The 23,416-nt window shown below is 46.4% G+C and overlaps 1 protein-coding gene across 1 annotated transcript in view; it reads right to left on the bottom strand.

The window, feature by feature from the left end:
- The window catches only part of LOC132388988 (oxidized low-density lipoprotein receptor 1-like), a 35,482-nt gene extending 15,407 nt beyond the window's left edge, over positions 1-20,075 (bottom strand). Inside the window, exons 1-5 of the mRNA XM_059961403.1 lie at positions 19,994-20,075; positions 7,435-7,564; positions 7,194-7,265; positions 5,823-5,942; positions 1,893-2,009 (exon numbers count right to left, since the gene is read on the bottom strand). Of these exons, the coding sequence (XP_059817386.1) occupies positions 1,893-2,009; positions 5,823-5,942; positions 7,194-7,265; positions 7,435-7,501 (376 nt within the window). The 5' untranslated portion in view covers positions 7,502-7,564; positions 19,994-20,075. The remainder of the gene's footprint in view (positions 1-1,892; positions 2,010-5,822; positions 5,943-7,193; positions 7,266-7,434; positions 7,565-19,993) is intronic.
- Between the last annotated feature and the right edge of the window lie 3,341 nt (positions 20,076-23,416).

Genomic DNA, 23,416 nt, shown 5'->3' with positions numbered 1-23,416 from the left:
AGTACATTAGTTGAGATTTAAGGGGTAAAAGTTTAGGGGAAACACCAGGGGAGACTTCTTTACTCAGAGAGTAGTAGCTGTGTGTAACAAGCTTCCAGTAGAAGTGGTAGAGGCGGGTTTGATATTGTCATTGAAAGTAAAGTTACAGAGGTATATGGACAGCAAAGAAATGGAGGGTTATGGGCTGAATGCAGGTCGGTGGGTCCAGGTGAGAGTAAGCGTTCGGCACGGATTAGAATGACCGAGCTGGCCTGTTTCCTAGCTGTAATTGCTTAATGGTTATTGAGTTTAGATTAAGACTTTATTCCCTGGAGCGTAGAAGAATGAGGGGATATTTGATAGAGTTATATTCAATTGTAATGGGTATAGATAGAGTGAATGCAAGTGGGCTTTTTTTCCACTGAGTCCAGGGAAGGAAAAAAGAGAGGACATGGGTTAAGGGTGAAGGGGGAAAAGTTCACTTTTAACATTTAAGAAAATGCTGGAAAGGTACATGATGAGAGGTGTATGGCCAGTGTGACTGGCCAGAAAAATGTTTAGGCACACCCAATAAGGGACAAAAGACCAGTTTCTCTGCCGCAATGTTCTGTGGTTCTATGTCCATAGTTTATTTCTTTGCAAATTATCATCGCAATTAACACCCGCAAATTCTAGTCTGATAGCTTCACATTTTCCCTTCCCCAACTAAATTATTTACTGTCCTCTCTGAATCTAGCCTTTTCGATGATAAATCTAAAGGCCAGGTAGCGGTCGTTACTTCCCCCCAGATGTTCCCCCACTGAGAGATCTGTGACCTGACCCAATTCGATTTCTAATACTAGATCTATTTGGGCATTACCCCAGTCGGCCTGTCAACACTCTGTGACAGGAATCCGTTCTGGACACACATATCTGACTCTGCCCCGTCTAAGCTGTTGGAACTAATCAATTCTCAATCAAAATTAGTGAGGTTAAAGTCATCCATGATAACAACCCTCTTAAATATGCACCTTTCCAAAATATGCTCCTCGCTATCTCTACTGCTACCAGAGGGCATATAGAATACTCCCAATAGAGTAGCTTCTCCCTTCTTGTTCCGGAATTCGGCCCATACTGACTCAAAAGAGAACAGTACTACATTACCCACCCTTTCTGCAGCTGACCAGTCATGCCACCCCTCCTCCCCTTCCAGAAATATTGAGAATCCATTCCTGCCCTGTTGGCAGCCAAGTCTCCGTAATAACCTTTACATAATAATTCCGTGTATGGATCCAAGCTCTCAATTCATCACATTTGTTTTTGATGCTTCTTGCATTAAAGCAGACGCACTTTCGCCCTTCTTTCTTATTACTTTTAGACCCTTTATTCTTCTACTCTTTCCTCAATGCCTCTTTGTATGTTAGATCTGGCTTAACTCCATGCACTTCTTTCACTGCTCTATCGCTCCGGGTTCCATCCCCCTTGCAAATTAGCTTAAATCCTCACGAACCATGCTATCAAACCTACCAGCATGGATATTGCTTCCCCTCGGGTTCAGGTACCACCCATCAAATATATACAGTTCCCACCTTCCCCAAAATGGATCCCAATGATCCAAAAATCTATAAGCTTGCCCCCTGCACCAAGCCCACAGCCGCACATTCAACGGCCATCTCCTCCAGTTCTTTCCTTCACTATCACGTAACAGAGGCAGCAATCCAGAGAACACCACCCTTAAGGTCCTGTGCTTCAGCCTTCTGCCTATTTCCCCAAACTCACAATTCAGGACCTCATCCCACTTCCCTATGGTGGGCTGTTTTTAATCGGTGTTACGGTAAGGGGGGATGTTGGTTTCACTGTTGTGTTTTGCCATAACAATTTATTCCACTGTCTTTATTAATGGACTGACTCCACTCGGAGCCCGTTCCACTCACCATGGATTGAGAGACCCACCACCACCACCATGAGGGCGGACGTAATTAGGCAGAGTAGGCAGATCAGACTGTACGGTCTATTTCCGATCTTCACTTTCGACTCCTGTTCTTGCGCCGCTGCGGAGAGACCATACAACCATAAGACGATAATATATACTTTATAAATCCACAGGAGCAACTTTATGATAACTTCACTTCAGTGACTTAGTGACTGTAGTGATACTTGCTGCAGACTGAAAAGCTTGAGGATGTGGATATTTAGAAAGAGAATATGCTGGAGTTTTAGGAGAACTTCAAGTTGGATAAGTCGCTTGGAACGGACGAAATGTAAAGAAGGCTAATGTGGGAGGCGAGGGAGGAGATTGCTGAGCCTCTGGCGATTATCTCTACATCATTAATAGGGACGGGAGAGGTTCCGGAGGATTTGAGAGTTGCGAATGTTCTTCCATTATTACACAAAGTGAGTAGAGATAGCGCAGGAAATTATAGACCAGTGATTCTTACCTCAGTGGTTGGTAAGTTGCTGGAGAAGACCCTGAGAGGCAAGACTTATGAACGTTTGGAGAGGTATATAATATTTAGGAGTAGTCTGCATGGCTTTGTCAAGGGCAGGTCGGGCCATACGTCCGTGATTAAATTTCCGTGAGGATGCGGCTGAATAATTTGATGAAGGAAGAACAGTATATCTAGTATATATAAATTTCAGCAAGGCTTTTGATAAGGTACCCCATGAAAGGCTAATTGAGAAAATAAGGAGGCATGGGATGAAATGGAATATTGCTTAGTGGATCCAGAACAGGCTTGCATACTGACGACAAATAGTGGTTGTAGACGGATCACATTGTACATGGAGGTCTTCAGTGGAGTACCTCAGGGATCTGCTCTGTGACCCTTATTCTTCGTGATTTTTATAAATGACATGGATGAAGAAGTGGAGGGATGGGTAGGTATGATTGCTGATGACACATAGTTTCGAGACGTTCTGGGTAGTGTGGAGGGTTGCAAGAGGTTGCAGCGGGACATTGATAGGATACAAAACATGGCTGAGAAGTGGAAGATGGAGTTCAACCCGATAGGTGTGAAGAGGTTCATGTTGGTAGTTCAAACATCATGGCAGAATATAGCATTAATGATAAGACTGTTGGCAGTGTGGAGGATCAGAGGGATCTTGGGGTACGAGACCATATGAAGCTCAAAGCAGCTCCACAGATTGACTGTGGTTAGGAAGGCCTATTGTGGTTAGGAAGGTGTATTGGCCTTCATCAATCGTGAAATTGAATTTAGGAGCAAAGAGGTAATGTTGAAACTTTATAGGACCTTGGACAGATCCCACTAGCAGTACTGTGCTCAGTTCTGGTCGCTCACTGCAGGAATGACGTGGCAGCCATCTAACTGGTGCAGAGGAGATTTACGAGGATGTCTCCTGGAATGGGGAGCATGCCTTTTAAGAATAGGCTAAGTGAACTCGGCCTTTTCTCATTGGAACGACGGAGGATGAAAGGTGACTTGATAGAGGTGTATAAGGTGATGAGAGGCATTGATCGCGTGGATATTCAGAGGCGTTTAGCCCAGGGCTGAAATGATTGCCACAAGAGGACACAGGTTGAAGGTGCTGGGGATTAGGTACAGTGGAGATGTCAGGGGTATTTTTTTTACTCAGAGAGTGGTCAGTTCGTGGAATTGGCGGCCAGCAACTGTGATGAAGCCGGATAGGATAGGGTATTTTAAGAGATTAGTATTGCGCTGTAGGTTTTCTATGTTTCATAAGATATAGTAGCCGAAGTAGTACTTTCGGACCATCGAGACTGTTCCGCTATTCAATCGTGGGCTGATCTAATTTTTTCAGTCATCCCCACTCCATTGCTTTTGCCCAGACCCTCTGAAACGCTGGCTAATCAAGAACCTATCTCTCTCTGCCTTAAATGCACTTGATGACTTGGCTCCCACAGCTGCTCGTGGCAAAAAAATTCCACACATTTACCTCCCTCTGACTGATGTAATTTCTCCTCAGTTCTAATAGGACGTCCTTCAATCCTGAAGATTTGCCCTCTTGTCCTAGAATTCCTTACCAACGGAAGGAACTTTTCCATATCTAGTCTGTTCGTAAATGTTCAGCATTCGGAAAATTTCTGTGAGATCTTCGCGTATTCTGCTGAACCCCAAGGAATACAGACCAAGAGCTGCCGGATGTCCCTAATACAGCAAATCTCTCATTCCTGGAATCATTCTAGTCAATCTTCTCTGAACCCTCTCTGATGTCAGTACATATGATGAACCCAAACTGAACACAATACTCTAAGTTTCTTCTCACCAGTGCCTTTTGGTACCTCAACAAATTTCAAATTCCTTGACTTGGTAATGGCTGACAGGTGCCTGACGGAGTCCAGAGATCTGTCAGATCTCCCCTGTACCTCCTCCGCTCCAGAGAAAGCAGCCCAGGTGTCCGACCTCTCATTGTAAGACATGCCATCTTATCCCGGCAGAGTCCTGCTAAACCTCTCCGGAGGCTCCCCAACGCCCTGACATCCTCCCGATAATGGGGAGACCAGAACTGTATTCAATGCGCCTGATTCAGCATAACTAGTGATTTTTATGAAGTTGCAACATAACTCCCTGACATTTGTACTCAATGCATCGACTAATAAAGGCAAGAAAGCCATCGGACTTCTTAACCATCCCATCAAACTGTGCAGCCACGTTCAGGGAGCTATGAACATGGAGCCCAAGATCCTCTGCCCATCTAAAGTAAGGAAACTTTCGGCACAGCATTGTATCCGAAGGGCCTGTTCTCTATGTTTCTATGTTACAATACTGTTTATGGTTTTGGCTTTGATAGTGTGTCATTTCGTTCATTAGAGTTACCGAGGTGCAACAGTTTAGGCTTGTCACTGTTAAACTCCATGCAACTCCCGGTTTCCAAACCATATCTGTAACTGATCTGCATCCCACTGAGAATACTTTGCCGGTCTTCTCCGCTCTCCACAGCGCCACTTCTCGACGTATCATCAGCAAAGCTACTAACCCACCCATCTGTAATTTCATGCAGATCATTTATATACATTTAAGAGCCGAGTGGTAATTTTGCAGTTCCTGTTCAGACCCCACTTAGAGTACTATGCTCAGTTCTGCTCGCCTTGGAAACCCGTCGAAACCATAGAAAGTGTTCAGAGGACATTTGGAAGAATGTTTCCTGGATTGAACAGAATGCTTGATGAGAATAGGTTGAGTGAATAAAAACACAAAATGCTGGCAGAACTCAGCAGGCCAGACAGCATGTATGGGAGGAGGTAGAGACGACGTTTCGGACCGAAACCCTTCATCAGGAGGGTTGAGTGAACTCAGTCTTTACTCTTTTCAGCGACCTCGGATGAGAGGTGACCTGATAGAGATATATAATGTTATGAGAGGCATTGATTGTGTGGATAGTCAGAGGCTTTTCCACAGAGCTGAAATGGCTCGCAAGGGAGGACATGGTTTTAAGGTGCTTGGAAGTAAATGCAGAGGAGATGTCAGGGGTAGGTTTTTTAGCAGCGAGTGGTGAGTGCGTGGAATGGGCTGACGGAGGCGGTGGTGGAGGTGGAAACGAGAGGATCTTTTAAGGGACTTCTTAATGGCTGCATGGAATTTAGAATAATAGAGGGCTATGGGTAAAGCCCTGGTTGTTCTAAGGTAGGGACGTGTGCGGTCAGTTTTTTGGGCCGAAGGGCCTGTATTGTGACGTATGTGTTCTATGTTTCAATGTTTCTAACACACCCATCTAAAATTTATATACATCACAGACAGAAATTTAACTGTGGAGTCGAGTGACAAAGTTTTATTACCCAGATGTTGCAAGTCTATGGGACACAGAGACAGCTGCATTAGAAACTTGGACAATTGCGAGTATGATACGTGATCCCTCCAGACGACGTCATCACTGTGAACACTAACCTGTTTGTGCAGTGGTTGACAACCCGCCAGGTGCCGAGGCAATGGGAGGATCTTCACGCTGATCGATGCGGATTTCCTTTTTCCGAAAGTTCAAATCAGAGTAGGTGGAGTTCGGATCCTCTGGGAGAGAGAGAGAGAGCAGATAAGCAAGAGAGTGAGAGCGGTAGAGAATGGGGGAGGGTGTCAGGAAGAGAGAGGAGGGGTGAGAGAAGAGAGAGAGGCAAATGAGGGAGACAGAATGAGTGAGAATTCGAGTGAGAGGGTCAGGGAGAGTGGTAGAGACTCAAGAGGCTCTCGGGGGCAGCAGAGGAGAGCGATGGACAGAGAGAGGGTTGTAGCGACAGTGGTGCTGGGAGGGAAGATGAAAGAGAAAGTATCAGAAGGGAGAACGGGGTGAGAGAGGTGGAAACAGAGTGAGAGGGGCGGGGAGAGAGTCGGGAACAGTGAGAGGGCAGGGAGAGGTGTGAAAAAGGGCGAAAAAGACGGGGATTGAGAAGAGGGAATGAGGGGAGAAGAAATGTGAGAGGGTGATGGAGAAGAGTGAAGAAGAAAATTTGAGAGAGAGGGCGAAGAGCGAGGGGACACAGTGTAGGGGAAAGGGCATGACCCACGGATCGTCAGGAAGAGAGGGCGTGAGGGGAGTTCAGGGGCAAAATTAGGGACAGAGCCAGGTTGTAAGACAGGAGGGGCGGACAGGGAAGGATAAGAGGGAGCGGAGAGAGATGGACAGAACGCGAGGGGGAGACCGAGAATGGTAGAGACGCTGACTGTGATAGAGGAGTGACTGGAGGAAGGGGGGCAATGAGAGAGGGCGAAGAGAAGGGGACAGTGGGGGAGAGTAGGGAAAGCGGGGAGAGAGGGGGAGAAACGGAGAGCGGAGAGGGTGTGAGGAGGTGAGGGAGCGGAGAGGAGGGGAAAGAGTGTGGGGTTAAGAACATTGAGAGAGCAGTTATGGATTTATACAGCGCCTCATCCTCACCGTTTCTCCCACTGCGTCCCTCCTCACCCTCCTCCCTCCTCACGGTGCTCACTCATCACCACAAACCCACCCTACAGCGCTCACTCCTCAGCGCCCCTTCCTCCACAAGGCACATACCATGCTAGCTCTGCTCACCGACCCTCAGCACACACTCATCAAACCATCCTACGGCGCTCCCTGTATACTGTCCCTACCAGGGCGCTCACACCTAACGGCACCCTCCCCACCGTTCCTCCCACAAAGTCCACCCACCCATCGTCTTTCCCATGCGTTCCCTCCGTCTTATGCTCAAACAAGCAATCCTTAGGGTGACTGTACGTTTGCCCTGAGATCTCTGGACAGGATTGAACACGTCAGCTAAACAGTGTCAAACCAACAAAGATGAAACTGACCTCGATCTTTCCGCACCCGGGGCGCAGAGCGGGTCTTGAAATTCAATTCAGCGTACGATACATCAGGTTCAGCTGGGGACAGAAAAGCGAGGGTCAGAGACAGACTGAAGTTCCCTCCACACAGTCGAATCACACACTCCCGGGGTCAGACACAGAGTGTAGCACCCTCCACCGCGTCCCATCACACACACCAGGATAAGCTACAGAATAGATCAGTCCCCTGTCTCTCTGCCCCACTCACCTCGGGAAGGGGACCGTGCGTCCGTTTTTCCCAACTTCACATTCATGTGACTCTCGTTCCGGTCCATCCTGCCGAGTATTCTCTGCGTCTCTGAGCTCAGGTAGATGAAACAAACGTTGTCAGAGGAAGCCTGTGTAAACAAGTGGGTTAGACCGGTAACAACCAACGCCGGATAAAGAGCTGATGAGAGTGGGGAGAAAGAAGAGAAGACTGGGGTCGGGGATAGAGAGGTTGTGACAATGGAAAGACTGGGGAGAAGGAAGCGAGTGAATGGGTGTGTCCAGAGAACAGGGAGGAAGGAGTGATGGAGATGGGGGATAATGAGTGGAGAGGGTGAGACTTGGAGAAATTAAGGCAGGAGAGTTGGGGAGTGATTGGAGAGAGAGGGTCGGTGAACGGAGGTAAGGGTGAGAGATCAGGATGGATCAAGACAGCGCAGAGGAGGAGAGGAGGAATGGAGATCGCCGTTCAGATGGAGGAGGAATTCCGGGAGGTCTGAAGAAATGTGGAAACGAAGAAGGGACAGAGAAAGGAAAGGATTTGGAGGAGATGAGTTGAGAGAGGAATGAGCTGAGAGTGCAGGAATGAGAAAGGTGGGAACGACCGAGGGATTTTGTCACTCATACAGAGTCTCAATTATCAAGGACAGATGCACCTCCAGCTGGTTTCTGCTTTGAGCATTGGACTTTCCCTCCCTCCGAGTGAGGTGAACAATTCACCTCGAAACACGGTCCATTCAGAGCGTTTCCTCGCTTTCCTCGTCCAGTGGCGCACTCTCTCATTCTCCCTCCTTATTCCGTGGCATTCCCTGTCTCTTCCTCTCGTTCTCCTTCGACAAGCTTCCCCCACTCTCCACTTTTCATTCTACTTTTCCCTCCCACAATTCTTTCTCACTTTCTATCCCATCTTCCTCCCCTCCTCAAACCTTGCTCTTTTCTCTACCTCCTCTCTCCCATATTTGCCCCACTGTCTCCCCTTCCCCATTGTCTTAATCCACTCTGTCACCCGTCTGCCACTCCCTTTTGCTTCTCTCCACGACCAACACTTCTGTCACCTTGACAAGCAGATGTGCTTACACACTCACAGATCCTTTCAGTATTCCCCGTCCCTTCCGACTGTCTACCTTCATTTCCTTCGGCCCATCTCCACCCCTACTCCCATCTGAGATTCCCGTTCTCTCCCAGCACACCTTCCTCCTTCCCGCCACAACTCTTTCTCTGCCTTTCGTTTTCCTCAGTCCCTCGCATCCTTCTCCCACCCTCGCCTGGCACTGGCTCCTTCTGTCCCACACAACTCAGCCCCTTCCACGGCTTCCCTATTACGCACCTGCCCTCTCCCCTTCCTCTACACTATCCTCTTTTAACGATTTTAACGGCTTTCTTTCCTCCTCTCCTCTTCCCTCATATTTCCACACCCACTTCAGTTATGCCTTCACTCGCCCTCTTGGATGCCGTGTTTCCTTACTTTCTGAATAATCCTCCCATGGGATACTTTATCAAATGTCTTGCTGAAATCCATATACACTACATATAATGCCCTTCCTTCATCAATGTGTTTAGTCACATTCTCAAGGAATTGAAGCAGGCTTGTAAGGCACGACCTGCCTTTGGTAAAGCGATGCTGACTATCCCTAATCATATTATACCTCACCAAATGTTCATAAACCCTGCTTCTCAGGATCTTGTGCATCCACTGGTCAATAATTCCCTGGGCTATGTCCAACCCTTTCTTGAATAAAGGGTCAATATCCGCAACCCTCCAATACTCCGGAACATTTCCCCTCCCCCTTGATGATGCAAAGATCATCGCCAGAGCCTCAGCAATCTACTTCCTCGCCTTCCAATGTAGCCTGGGGTACATCTCATCCGGTCCCGGCGACTTACCGACCTGATGCTCTCCAAAAGTTCAAGCTCATCCCCTTTCTTAAAATCCACACGCTGAAGTTTTTCAGTCAGCTGCAAGTGATCGCTACAATCACCAAGATCCTTTTCCATAGTGAATACTGGAGCAAAAAACTTCATTAAGGACCTCTGCTATATCCTCCAGTTCCATACACACTTTTGCTCTGTCACACTTGATAGGTCCTATTCTTTCGCGTCTTATCCTCTTAATCTTCACACACTTGAGGAAAGCCTTGGCATTTTCCTTAATCCTGCCCGCCAAGAATTTCTCATGGCCCCTTCTGCCCCACCAATTTTCCTTCTTAAACTCATTCCAGTTAGCCTTATAATCTTCTAGATCTCTAACATTAGCTATTTCTCTCAATCATTTTGCAAGATGGTCATTTTCGTCTTGACTAGATTTAGTACAGCCTTTGTACACATGGTTCCTGTGCCCTACCATAACTTCCTTGTCGCGTTGGAACGTACCTTTGCCGAACTCCACACAAATATCCCCTGAACATTTGCCTCATTTATGCCGTATTTTTCACTGAGAACATCTGCATCCAATTTAAGATTGCAGTTTCCTGACTGATAGCCTGATGATTCCCCTTACTCCAACTAAATGCGTTTCTAACTTTTCTGTTCCTAACTCTCTCCAACGCTATTTTAAGGAAGATAAAATAAAGTTCGCTATCTCCAAAAAGGTCTCGCACTGGGTGTTGTGCTACCTGACGAAGTTCATTTTCCAATGCCATAAGAAGTGCATCGTCTCCTCTTATAGGCTTATCTACATATTATGTCAAGAAAATTTCATGAACAAACCTAAGAAACTCGATTCATCTAAATTCCTTGCTCCAGGGAGATACCAAATGATATTTTGGAAATACAAATCTCTCATCACGACCTCTTTATTATTATTACACCTTTCTACGATTTTCTTCCCAATCTAGTCCTCAATATCCCTGTTGTATTGGGCGGCCTAAAAAAAAACACCTGGTAAAGTTATTGACTGCTTCCTGTACGTAACCTCCACCCACAGAGATTCCGTAGATAATTCCTCTATGCTATCCAACTTTCCTGGAGCTTGGTCACTATCTCTGATAAACAGTACCCGCCTCTATCTCTTTTGCCTCCCTCCCAGTACTTTTTGACTGTCTCTAAATATCCAAGTATCTGTAATGGCCAAAATGTCATATCTCCAAAGGAGATAGTGATCACACACTACATCCCTAACCATAGCATTGGAAAGGGATAGGAGGAGATAAGTTAGCAAAGCGTTTAGTTGGAATCGGGGTAAAATATGAGGCTATTACTTGTTTACTCTCATATTGTGTACTGTTTGCAAACATCGCCGAATGTCCACCCAAACGAGATTCGTAAGTTTCTCCGTCCGGGGGCTACCATCACCCAGATGAATCCCGGAGCCGAACCGATGATCGCATTCCCACTATCTTTTTTTTATTTTCTTGTAAACCCTTTCTTTAGCTTTCACAAGAGCTTCGAGTTCCCTTTTCGGTTTGAATTGGATACTTCTTGAGAACTGAGAACTTATTTATGTTTGGAATACACTTGTCCTGCACCTTCCTCGTTTTTCACAGAAACGAAAGCAATTGCTGTTGTGCTGACAACCCTTGCAGATCTGGTTGGAGAAATGGCAGATGAGTTCAAATAGAAAGATAAAGCACAGTATTAAAGACAAGACCGTGTCGATGAGCAGAGGGATCTTCCGGTCCGTGTATGCAGCTCCATGAACGTGGCTCCGCAGTTTGCAGACGATATGAGGATAAGTGGAGGGGAAGGCAGTTTTGAGGAAGTAGAGAGGCTACAGAGGGGCTTAGACAGGGCAATGTAATGGCAAATTTACTGTTGTGTTGAAATATGGATGGTCAGGCACTTTGGCAGAAAATAAAGGTTTGACTATTTTCTAAATGGAAAGGAAACACAAAAATCACAGAGAATCAAGGGGACTTTAAAGTCCCTGTGCGAGATTCCCTAAATCTCCTCAGCCCACAATGTTGTGTCGATGATGTAAACTTCTCAGGTAGAGTCTGTGATGAGGAGGGCAAATGCAAGTCAGCATTTCGACGCTGAAACTTTATAAAACACTGCTGAGGCTTCACGTAGAGTGTTGTGAACAGTTTTGGGCCTCTTATCTTAGAAAGATGGTGCTCAAAGTGGAGAGGGTTCAAACGAGGTTCACAAAACTGATTCCAAGATTGAAGGGCGGCATTTGGGAATTGCTGGATATCTCTAGGCCTGTACTCACTGGAATTTAGAAGGAAGAAAGGTGACCCCATCGAAATCTATTGAATATTTAAATTCCTTGATCGACTGGGTATGGAGAGGATAGTTTCTATAGTGGAGGAGTCGATTACCAGAGGACAGAGACTTAGAAGAACTGCGCGTCACAAGGAGAACTTACTACAGCCAGTGAGTGGTGAATCAGTGTATTTCTTTGCCACAGGCGGCCGTGGAGGGCAAGGCATATTTTTATGACAGCAGTTCTCGATTGGTCAGGGCGTGAAGGAATACAGGGAGAAGGCAGGGGATTGAGGCTGAGAAGTAAAATGGATCAACCACAATGAAATTGTGGAGCAGTCTCAATGTGTCGATTAGTCCAATTCTGCTCCTAAATCTTACGTTCTTATGATGTTACTTCTGTTTTATTGTGGAAAGGCTAAATGCTATTGCTCGGTTTGACTGTCAGAAGACTGAGGTCACGAAAGTCACAGGATAAGATGCAGAAGCTGCCTTGCCTGTGTGAGCTAACAAAAGCTAGCAGCATTTCATACTAAGAATGAGCTAATGTTCACTTTTACCCAACTCTGCCTTGGTAATGGAGGAACTGACTGCAGACGTGCAGTTCTAATTTTGTGCACTGCCCGGTCGCATCCGTAGACTGGCTGAAACTGAACAAGTGCTTCTTGAAATCGCTCACTGACTATATTTGGCTGTTGACTCGTGCCCAAAATACACTGTACAATTGTAAGAGATAACCTGATATTGGCGGAGTGGAAAGGCAACGGGATCACCTATTCGAGGGTTAACCGTACACCAATGTCTGTGTATTTACTTCTGTTTGATCCCAGGATAAATGCTTTTACAGTCCAATTTGGTAAAACAGGGTAAATTATATCGAGAGGAATGATGTGGGACCCAGGGAGAGATGACCGACTGATTTGATTGTGCATGACCTATTTTTCCATTGGTCTATGTAACATACATAGACATGTCCATTAAGAATATCCCAGATGGTAGACTCCCTGGGAGATGGAAGTTTCGGAGAGACGGACATGAACTGGAGTGGTGAGAGAGGGAAAGAGAGGAGGAGATTTGGAGCGTGGAACATCGAAGGGGAGGGAGATATCAGATGGCGTGAGACCCAGGGACAGTTGTCGGTTTGATTTGACCGGGGAAGGTAGATCACGCACGGATAGTAGATGTGATTTTCATGGAATTTAACAAGGAATTTGACAGGGTCCAGTTTGCAGACTTCATTGGAGGATGATGTGGAACCCGCGAACACCTCTCTGAGCAGTTTGATTGCGTTCAGCAATATGGCGGTTTCCCCGAGAATGTACACTGTGCAGTTAATAACCTTGCCGAAGAGAGTAATGTTGGTGGCGTTGTCAACAGAGAGGACAGTTATCATTGACAGGAGGATCCTAATCAGCTGAGGAAGTTTGCCGAGCGCAGCCGCATGCTGGTTAACTCGTTAAGGGCGAGCAGTCATATTTCAGGACGACAAACCACGGGAAGACTTTCAGAGTGAACGGGAGGGACTCTGGAAATTATAGTAGTGCAAATGGACCTATGCATCCAGGTACACGTTTCCCTGAAAGTGGAGTCACATGGACCCTGGGGAGTGTTGTAGAGGAAACCAGGGGTACAGAGAAATATAAATTAAAACATTGAGCGCAATGCAGGCCCTTCGGTTGACAATGTTATGTTGAACGTGTACTGACTTTAGAAATTACTTAGGGTTTCCCATAATCCTCTAATATTGACGGCTCCATCGAGTAGTCTATAACAAGTTCCAATTGTATCCGCCTGCAGCAGAGTCGGATGTAGCACATTCCTGCCCACACCACTCTCTGCGTAAAAAAAAAAAACTGCTCCTAACTTCCCCTCTGTCCTACTGCAAGCACCTTAAAACTGTTCCCTCTCCGGTTAGTCATCTCAGCCCTGGGAAAAAGCCTCTAACGATCCATACGATCAATGCCTCTCATCACTTATACACCGCTATCAGGTCACCTCATATCGTCCGTCGCTGCAAGGACAGAACTCCGAGTTCACTGAAACTATTACCAGAAGTCATGATTCCCAATCCAGGCAACATCCTTTTTAATCTCCTCTGTGCCATTCCTATATGTTCTACATCATCCCTGTTGTCGGGTGACCAGAACTGAGCACAGTTCCCCAAGTGGGGGTGGGGTGGGTGACCGCTGTGCATCATGGCTGCAACATTACCTCTCGCTGTTGAACTCAGTTCCACGGTTGATGATTACTAATGCATTGTATTCGTAAACACAGAGTTAAACTGCGCAGCAGCTACGAGTGTCTGATGGAATCGGACACCAGGATCCCTCTGATTGTCCACACTGCAAGGTTTACCATTAGTAATATATCCTGCCATTATATTAAACCTACACAAATGAACCACCTCCCACTTACCTGGGTTGAACACAATCTGCCACTTCTCAGACCAGTTTTGCATTTATAAGACCATAAGACAAAGTAGCGGAATTCGACCATTCGGCCCATCGAGTACGCTCCGCCATTTCATCATGAGTTAATTCATTCTGCCATTTAATGCCACTCCCACGCCTTCTCACCTTATCCTTTGATGCCCTGGCAACTAAAATAACTATCAATTCTCGCACCCAATTACTTAAAATCCACTTGCGCCCGTGGCAACAAATTCCACAGATTCACCACCCTCTAGATAAAAAAATAAATCTTCGCATCTCTGTTCTGAATGGGCGCCCTTCAATCCCTAACTCATCTCCTCTCGTACTGGACACCCCCACCATGGGAAACAACTTTGCCAAAACCACTCTGCGTATGCCTATTAACATTAGAAATGCTTCTATCAGTTCCCGCTCATTCTGTTAAACTCCGAGGAGGGCAGTTCAAGAACCGACAAGTGCTCCGCATGTGTTAACCCTCTCATTCCCGAAATCATTGTAGTGAAGCTTCTCTGAACCCACTCCAAAGTCAGCTCAGCCTTTTTTTAAATAAGGTGCCCAAAACTGTACACAGTACTCCAAGTGAGGTCTCAGCAGTTCTTATAGAGCCTCAACATCACATCCTTGCTCCTGTACTCTATTCCTCTGGAAATAAATGCCAACATTGCATTCGCATTCTTCACCACCGACTCAAGCTGGAGGTTAACATTAAGGGTATCCTGCACGAGGACCCCCATGTCCCGTTGCGTCAGAGAATTTTGAATGCTCTCCTTATTTAAATAATATTCTGCCCGTTTATTTCTTACCAAAGTGCATGAACGTACACTTTCCAACATTGCATTTCATTTGCCACTTCTCTTCCCATACTCCGAATCTATCTATGTGTCCCTGCAGACTCTGTTTCCTCAGCACTACTGGCCTCTCCACCTATCTTTGTATCATCAGCAAACTTAGCCTCAAAGCTATCTATACCATAATCCAAATCGTTGACATCCAGAGTAAAAAACGCAGCCACAACACGGACCCGTGTGGAACATCATTACTAACAGGCAGCCAAGCAGAATGGCATCCGTTTATTCCCACTCTGTTTCCTGCCAATCACACAATGCTCTGTCCACGTATGTAACTTTCCCGCAATTCTATAAGCTTTTATATTTTTTAGCAGCCTTATGTGCGGCACCTTGTTAAAGGCCTTCTAAAATTATGAGCCTTCTACAACAACTCTTTGCCTTCTGTGGGCAAGCCAGTTCAGGATCTCCAAAGCAATGTCCCCTTGGAGCCCCTGCATCCTTTCTTTCTTAATAAGCCTTGCCTGGGGTACCTTATCAAATGACTGTGCGAAATCCATTCCCATTAAATCTACTGTTCATCCTTCATCAATGTGAATAGTTACATCCTCAGAAGTTTCAATCAGGCTCGCAAGGCACAACCTGCCCTTTACAAAGTTATGTTGTCTATTGCTAAACATATTATACCCTCCCCACATAAGCATTAATTCTGCCTCTTACGATCTTCTCCATCAACCTAACAACCACTGAGATAGGACTCACTGGTCTAGAATTTCCTGGGCGCAACTACTCACTTTCTGGAATAAAGGAAAAATATCCGCAACCCACCAATCTTCCGGAACCGCGCACGTCCCCATTGATGATGCAAAGATCATCGCCAAACTCTCAGTAACCTCCTACCTTACTTCTCAGATTAGCCTTGGGTACATCTCATCCGGTCCCGGTGACTTATCCAAAAGATGCTTTCCTAAATATCCAGCAAATCCTCTTTTTAATTGTCTACTTGTTCAAGCTTTTCAGGATGCTGCAATTCATCACTACAATCACGAAGGTCATTCTCTACTGTGAGATCTCACTAAAATCTAGCAACTCACCAAGTTAATGTTCCAATAACAAATCAAGAACAATTTCCCGTCTTGCAGGCATATCTACATAATTGTAACAATAAACCTTCCTAAAAACACCTAACAGACACCAACCCATCCAAACCTCTTGCTCTACGGAGATGCCAATCGATATTTGGGAAATTAATATCTCCCATCGCGGCAACTCTGTTATAATCATAGCTTTCCATGAACTGTTTCCCTATCTGCTCCTCGATATTCCTGCTACCATTGGGCGGCCTATGAAAAAACAACCAGTAAAGTTATTGGAGTTATCCGTAGGTAACTCCTCCATGGCGTTTGCCTTTCCTGCAGCTGTGTCACAATCTCTGATCAACGGTGCCACGCCCTCAGCTCTTTCTCCCACCCCCGCCCGTTCTGAAACATCTAAGAGTTGGCACATGACGTATCCATTCCTGTCTCTGAGCCATCCAAGTCTCTGTAATGGCCACCACATCATATCTCCAAAGGAGTACTTCGGCAGTTTGAACGGAGCACGACGCGCAAGCGTGTGAAAGTCGGCCCGTGAGGCAGCGGGAGAGTTTAAAAAGCGAGCAGATTAACAGAGCGGGGGACGTAGTGGAGGGAGACAGGGTAGGAAGGCTTTGACTCCAGAGGCTTCGGCGAGCTGATGTTGAGGACTAGCTTCCTTGCAGTGAGATAAGGCCAGGTAATCTCCCTCAATTAATCTAATTAGTTTAGGAGTAGGTAATGGAGGCAGCAGTTAGGGCAGTCGAGTGTTCCGTTAACAATATGCCGAAAGTCCAGGCGAGCACAAACGTGCCTGATGACCACACCTGCAAAAGGTGCATCCAGATGCAGCTCCTCACAAACCGTGTTAGGGAGCTGGATAAATTTCAGATCATTCGGGGGGCATAAGGAGAAATAAACAGAAGTTACAGGGAGACATTCACCCCTAAATGCATGTATCTGGGTGACTGTGAGTGCAGGGAAGGGGAATGGACAGAATGTGCAGAGTACCCCTGCGGCGGTTCCCACCAATAATAAGTATACCGTTTTAGATACTGTTTGTGGGGACGACCTACCAGGGACAATTTGTAGTGGTTACGAATCTGGCAGTGAGACTGGATCCTCAGCTCAGAGGGGATGAAGTGAAAAGAGGAGATCAGTAGTGATAGGGGATTCGATGGTTGGGTAGAGTGATAGGAGGTTCTGTGGGAGAGATCGAGAATCACGGATGGTCTGTAGGGTACGTGATATCTCGGATCGACTTCTCAGTATTCCCAAGTGGGGGTGTGAGCAGCTGGATGTCGTGGTCCATGGAGGGACAAATGACGTGGATAGGAAGTAGGAGGAGGTCCTGCAAAGAGTGTTTAGGGAGTTAAGTGCAAAGTTGGAGGAAGGGACCTACAGGGTTGCCATCTCAGGATTGTTACCCGGGCCACGTGCAAGTGAGGCCAGAAATAGGAAGATCATGCAGCTAAATACGTGGTTTAGGACTTTGTGCAGGAAGGGTAGATTCATGTTTCAGGACAATTGGGCCTTGTTCCAGGGAAGGTGGCGCTTATTCCGATGAGACGGGTTGCAACTGAACTGGTGGGGGATTAACATCCTTGCGGGAAGGTTTGCTAGTGCTACACCGGGGGGTTTAAACTGGATTTGCAGGGGGAGGGGAACCAGAGTGTTGGAGCAGATTGTGAGGTGGAGCAGTATAAAGGTCATGCGCGAGCTGCAAGTACAGTACATGGAGTAAAGGCAGATCCAGCATTTGAGGAAAGAGAAACAGAATAAAGTCTGTATAGATAGTTAGGCAGAAGGGCTAAAGTGCGTGTACGACAATGCAAGAAACATCAGGAACAAAGGTAATGACATATTGCCCTTACTATATCTCAGTTCTATCCATACTGACTCTACATCTCCTGATTCTATGTCACACCTCGCAATGGACTGAATTTCATTCCTCACCAGCAGAGCCACCCCATCCCTTCTGCCCACCTGTCTGTCCTTTCGATGGAACGTATACGCTTGATTGTACATTTCCCAGTGAAAAGTGGCAGATACGATCACCTCGGAGAAATGTGAGGTGGTATACTTTGGAAGGACAAACTCCAAGGCAGAGTACAAATAAATGGCAGGATTCGTGGTAGTGGGGAGGAGTAGAGTGATCTGGGGGCGGGGTACATGTCTACAGTTCCATGAAAGTTGCCTCACAGGTTGATAAGTTAGATAAGAAAGCCTATGGGGTGTAGGCTTTCATAAGTCGAGAGATAGAATTTTAGAGTCACGATGCAAAGATTCAGCAGTATAAAATCCTGCTTAGGACACACGTGGAGAACTGGTCGCCTCACTATAGAAAGGATGTGGAAGCACTGGAGACGGTGCAGAGGAGATTTACCAGAATGTTGCCTGGTTTAGAGAGTGTGCATTATGATCAGAGATTCAGGGAACTAAGGCTTTACTCTTTGGAGTGAAGGAGGATGAGAGGAGACATGATAGAGGTGTACCAGATATTAGGAGGAGTAGATAGAGTGGATAGCCAGCGCCTCTTCCCCTGGGCACCACTGCTCAGTACAAGAGGACATGGCTTTAAGGTAAGGGGTTGGAAGTTCAAGGGGGATATTAGAGGAAGGTGTTTTTACTCAGAGAGTGGTTGGTGCGTGCAATTCACTGCCGAAGTCAGTGGTGGAGGCAGATACATTAATGAAATTTAAGAGACCACTAGACAGAGAAATGGAAGAATTTAAGGTGCGGGGTTATATGGGGGGCATGGCTTAAGGGTCGGCAGGGCATTGTGGGCCAAAGGGACTGTAATGTGCTATAATATTCTATGTTCAATGTTGTAACATTGCCAGATATTTCTTATTCGTCACTTCCGCCTATGAAGCCTCACTTAGACGAATTGTCTTGCCTGTCCTGACTGTTCACTACAGTGACATTTTCTCAGCCTAGTGATGGCACCCCTCCTCCTTTAATTCCTTCCACTTTCTCACGGCTAAAAATAGGGAAACCCGAAATATCTTGCTCTCCTGCTTGGTCCTCCTACACCCAATTCACAGTAATGGCTACAATGTCATAATTCATGCATTGATTCTTTCCCTGAGCTCAGCCGCCTTTTTTAAAGCGTCCTGCAGTGAAATATACGGAGCTCAGGGCACCAGTCGCATTTTGTCTAAACTCTTGACATCTGACTTTTTCTGCGATCTTACCATCATCTGTCTCCATAGCGACTCCGCTATTTGCTCTGGAGCTCTGCATCCCATCCCCCTGCAACTCGAGTTCACCAACTCTCCCAAAAACTCTCATGCACAGCACTGACAAACCATCCCGCTAGGGTATCAGTTCCCCTCCAGTTCAGGTGTAAACAGTATTACATCTCTTCTATCTAGACTCATCTTCCTCGGAAAAAAAATACAATGATTCCATGTTTTAGAGCCCAAACACTTATACTACGTGCTAATCTGTATGGCCTTCCTCTGTCTGAACACACTGGGACGGGTAGTGGTCCTTTAATTTAATAGCTATATCCCTGCCCTCACTTTGCAAAACCACCTTCCCATAGATACCCATTTTATTTGTACATATATGCTGCTCACTCACTTAAGAATCACAGAGAAGGAAAGGTGTGCTGAGAAAAGAGGAAGGAAGTGTAGGAGAGTGGGGCCACAGAAAGGGTGTTCAGTTTGCAGCCCTTGGTTCAGAACGTGTGAGATACCATTTTCTTGCTCCCTATCTTTGCTTGGAGCCAGCTTAAAATCCGAAATCCACTGACCCATGACTCGGAGTCAGAGACAGAGCGCGAATCCCTCCGTCCAATCCCATCACACACTCCCTGGGTCACACACAGACAGAATCTCCCTCCACAACGATCCTTCACACACGCCCGGGGTCAGGCGCAGAGTGCAGCTCCCTCCACTCTGTCCCAACACACCCACCCTAGGGCATACATGAAGCGAATCTCCCTCCACACCGTCCCAGCATACTCTTCCAGGGTCAGTTAACCAGCGAAGCTCCCTAAATGTTATCCCATCACACTCCCGGAGTCAGACATGTGAAGTACCTCCCGCACCGTCGCAGCACACCCTACCGGAGTCAACAAAAGTACGAAACCCTCTCCCTCATCCGTTTCCCCCACTCACCAATACCCAGATTTTCGGCTTTCCAGTAGTCTTGAATGGTGTGTGTGTCTCGGAGATGGTGTGTGTGTGAGCGGACTGTGTGGTGCCGTTAGAGGAAGGAAGGGGAGGAGAGTGGAGACCAGGGAAAGGGTGCTGAGAATGCAAACACTGATGCAAGTGGTGTGGAACACGTGACCGGACTGAGATGCAGAGTTGTGGAGAGTTTCAGATCCTGGTGATCGATATCCGGTGGAACAGGTGGGGGAGGTGAAACACCACCCATCATCTCTCCCTCTTACTACTCATAATTTCCTGTGACACAGAGTGGGAGGAGAGTGGTGGGACGACTTAGATGGGGAGCGTTTTGCACATGGAGTTCATCATCGAGATGCGGAAGGGACGTATGGTTACGTAAAGAATGATGGAGACGGCGAAGTGTGCAGAAGGGGGTTTGGGTCACGGAGACGGGTTTGCTTGGAACTGAGGGATGGGTGACGGAGACGAGAGTGGTGTATTGCAGACAGTGTGTGACGGTGACAGGAAGTAGTGTAGGGGAGATAGCTTGGCGGGGTTGGATAGGGATTTTGCAGAGAGAGGGTTTATGCATACGGATTGAAGTGTTTTCGATTGCTTTGGAATTACATTGCAGGATAACTTTCTCCCAATATTTCCTTCCTATCAGATCCTCGGCATCCCGAATGACCCTGAGTTCATCCAGTTCCATTTCCAACTCCTCAAAGCGGAATGTTAGAATATGCAGCTGGATGCACTTAAGAACATAAGACTCAGGAGCAGAGGTCGGCCATTCGACCCATCGAGTCTGTTCCGCTATTTTATCATGAGCTGATCCATTCACCGATTTAGTTCCACGTCCCCCGCCTTCTCACCATAACCTTTGATGCCCTGGTTACTGAGATACCTAGCAATCTCTGCCTTAAATACACCCAATGACTTGACCTCCACTGCCGCTCGTGACATCAAATTCCAGAGATTCAACACCCTCTGCCTGAAACAAAAAAAAATCTTCGCATCTCTGTTATGAATGGGCGCCCTTCAATCCTTAAATCATGCCCTCTCGTTATAGACTCCCCCACCGTGGGAAACAACTTTGCCACATCCTCTCTGTCCATGCCTTTCAACATTCGAAATGTTTCTACGAATGTTTCTATTCGAAATTCTTCTAAAATCCAAGAAGTACTGTGCTAGAGCGGTCAATCTTTCGTCATATGTTACCGTCTCATTCCCGGACTCATTCTACTGAAATTTCTCTGAACCCTTTCCAACGCCAGCACATCCTTTCTTAAATAATGTGCCTAAAACTGCACACAGCATTCTAACTGAGTTCTTACCAGTGCCTTATAGAGCTTCAACATCACACCCCTGCTCCTATAATCTATTCTTCTAGTTGTAGCCAAGAGTAGCAGGAGTGGGCCATTGGTCTTTTCGAGCCAGCAGCGCCATTCAATGTGATGAAGGCTGAACATCCACAATCAATACCCTCTTCCTGCATTCTCCCAATATCCCGTGACGGCGCTATTTTTACGAGTTCTATCTAACCCTTTCTTGAAAGCATAGAGAATTGGCCTCCACTGCTTTCTGAGGCAGAGCATTCTATAGATCCTCAACTCACTGGGTGTTTTTTTTCTCTCTCCCGAACTCCGTTCTGAATTGGTTACTCCTTAAACTGTGGCCTTTGGTTCTGCACTCCCCCATCATCGGGAAAATGTTTCCTGCCTCTAGCGTGTCCAATCCCTGAATAATCATATATGTTTCAATCAGGTCCCCTCACATCCTTCAAAATTCCAATGTATACAAGCCCAGTTGCTCCAATCTTTCATCACCCGACAGTCCCGCAATCGCGGTAATCAACCTCGTGAACCTTTGCTGCACTCCCTCAATAGCAAGAATGTCCTTCCTCAAATTTGGAGAACAAAACTGAACACAATACTCTAGAAGTGGTCTCACGAGGGCCCTGTGCAACTGCAGAAGGAACTCTTTGCTCTTATACTCAACTCCCCTTGTTATGAAGGCCATCATGCCATTAGCTTTCTTCACTGTATGCTGCACCTGCATGCTTACTTTCAGTGTCTGATAAACAAGGACACCTGGATCTCATTATACTTCATTTTTTCCCAACTTGAAACCAATCAGATAGTAATTTGCCTTCCTGTTCTTGTCACCAAAGTGGTTAACATCAAATTTATCCACTTTAAACTGCATCTGCCATGCATCTGCCCACTCATCCAACCTGTCCAAATCACCCTGCATTCTCCTAAAATCCTCCTTGTATTTCACACTACCACCCAGCTTTGTTTCATCTGCAAATTTGCTTATTTTATTTTTAATCCCTTCATCTGAATCATTAATGTATACTTAAAATAGCTGCGGTCCCAACACTGAGCCTTGAGGTACCCACACTAGCCACTGTCTGCCGTTTTTGAAAACGACCCGTTACACCCTACTCTTTGTTTCCTGTCAGCCAACCAATTTTCTATCATGTCTGTACTCTACCCCCAATACCATGTGCTCTAATCTTGCCCACTATTCTCCTGTGTGGGACCTTATCAAAGGTTTTTTGAAAGTCCGGGTACACGACATCCACTGACTCCCCCCTTGTCCATTCTCATAGATAGATTCTCATAAACTTCCAGAAGATTAGTCTTGCGGAGTCAGACAATAGATGTGATACCCACCACACGGACCCAACACACAGAGCCTAGGTCACAGACTGAGTAATCCTGTCACACACTCTCTCTCTCTCTCTCTCTCTCTCTCTCTCTCTCTCTCTCTCTCTCTCTCTCTCTCTCTCTCTCTCTCTCTCTCTCTCTCTCTCTCTCTCTCTCTCTCTCTCTCTCTCTCTCTCTCTCTCTCTTCTCCTCTCTCTCTCTCTCTCTCTCTTCTCTCTCTCTCTCTCTCTCTCATCTCTCTCTCTCTCTCTCTCTCTCTCTCTCTCTCTCTCTCTCTCTCTCTCTCTCTCTCTCTCTTTCTCTTTCCTTTCCTTGAGAGTAGGAGCGGGGGAATGGGGGATTTTACCTCACCTTTCCTGCTGGTCAACGTTGAAAGAATAATTTGCTTTCGGGGATAGACCAATGTGGTTGAGGACGCACATATTCCTGAGACTGGTGGTCTGGCAGAAGTCCCGAAGTGAATTCGCGATTGTTCTGGATTCAAGGGCCGAATACAACTCAAGGGATTTTAGTCGATATTGGCTCCGGGTCCTGTTCATCTCCTCATATTGTTCCACAAGTCTCAGCTGGTCTCGTTCGGAAGAGATCAGGGAGGGGCGAAACTCTGTCAAGAGAAAAGAGAAATTTGCAAAAGTTTCGGAAGGCTAGGTATTTTTTATAATATTATAAGGCTAGCAGGAAGGATCTTAAGAGGGAAATTAGGAGAGCCAGAATGGGCCATCTGAAGTCCTTGGAGGCAGGATTAAGGAAATAATTA

Source organism: Hypanus sabinus, unplaced genomic scaffold (genome assembly GCF_030144855.1).
Source record: "Hypanus sabinus isolate sHypSab1 unplaced genomic scaffold, sHypSab1.hap1 scaffold_449, whole genome shotgun sequence".
NCBI lineage: Eukaryota > Metazoa > Chordata > Chondrichthyes > Myliobatiformes > Dasyatidae > Hypanus > Hypanus sabinus.
This window is presented reverse-complemented; position numbering and strand designations above follow the sequence as displayed.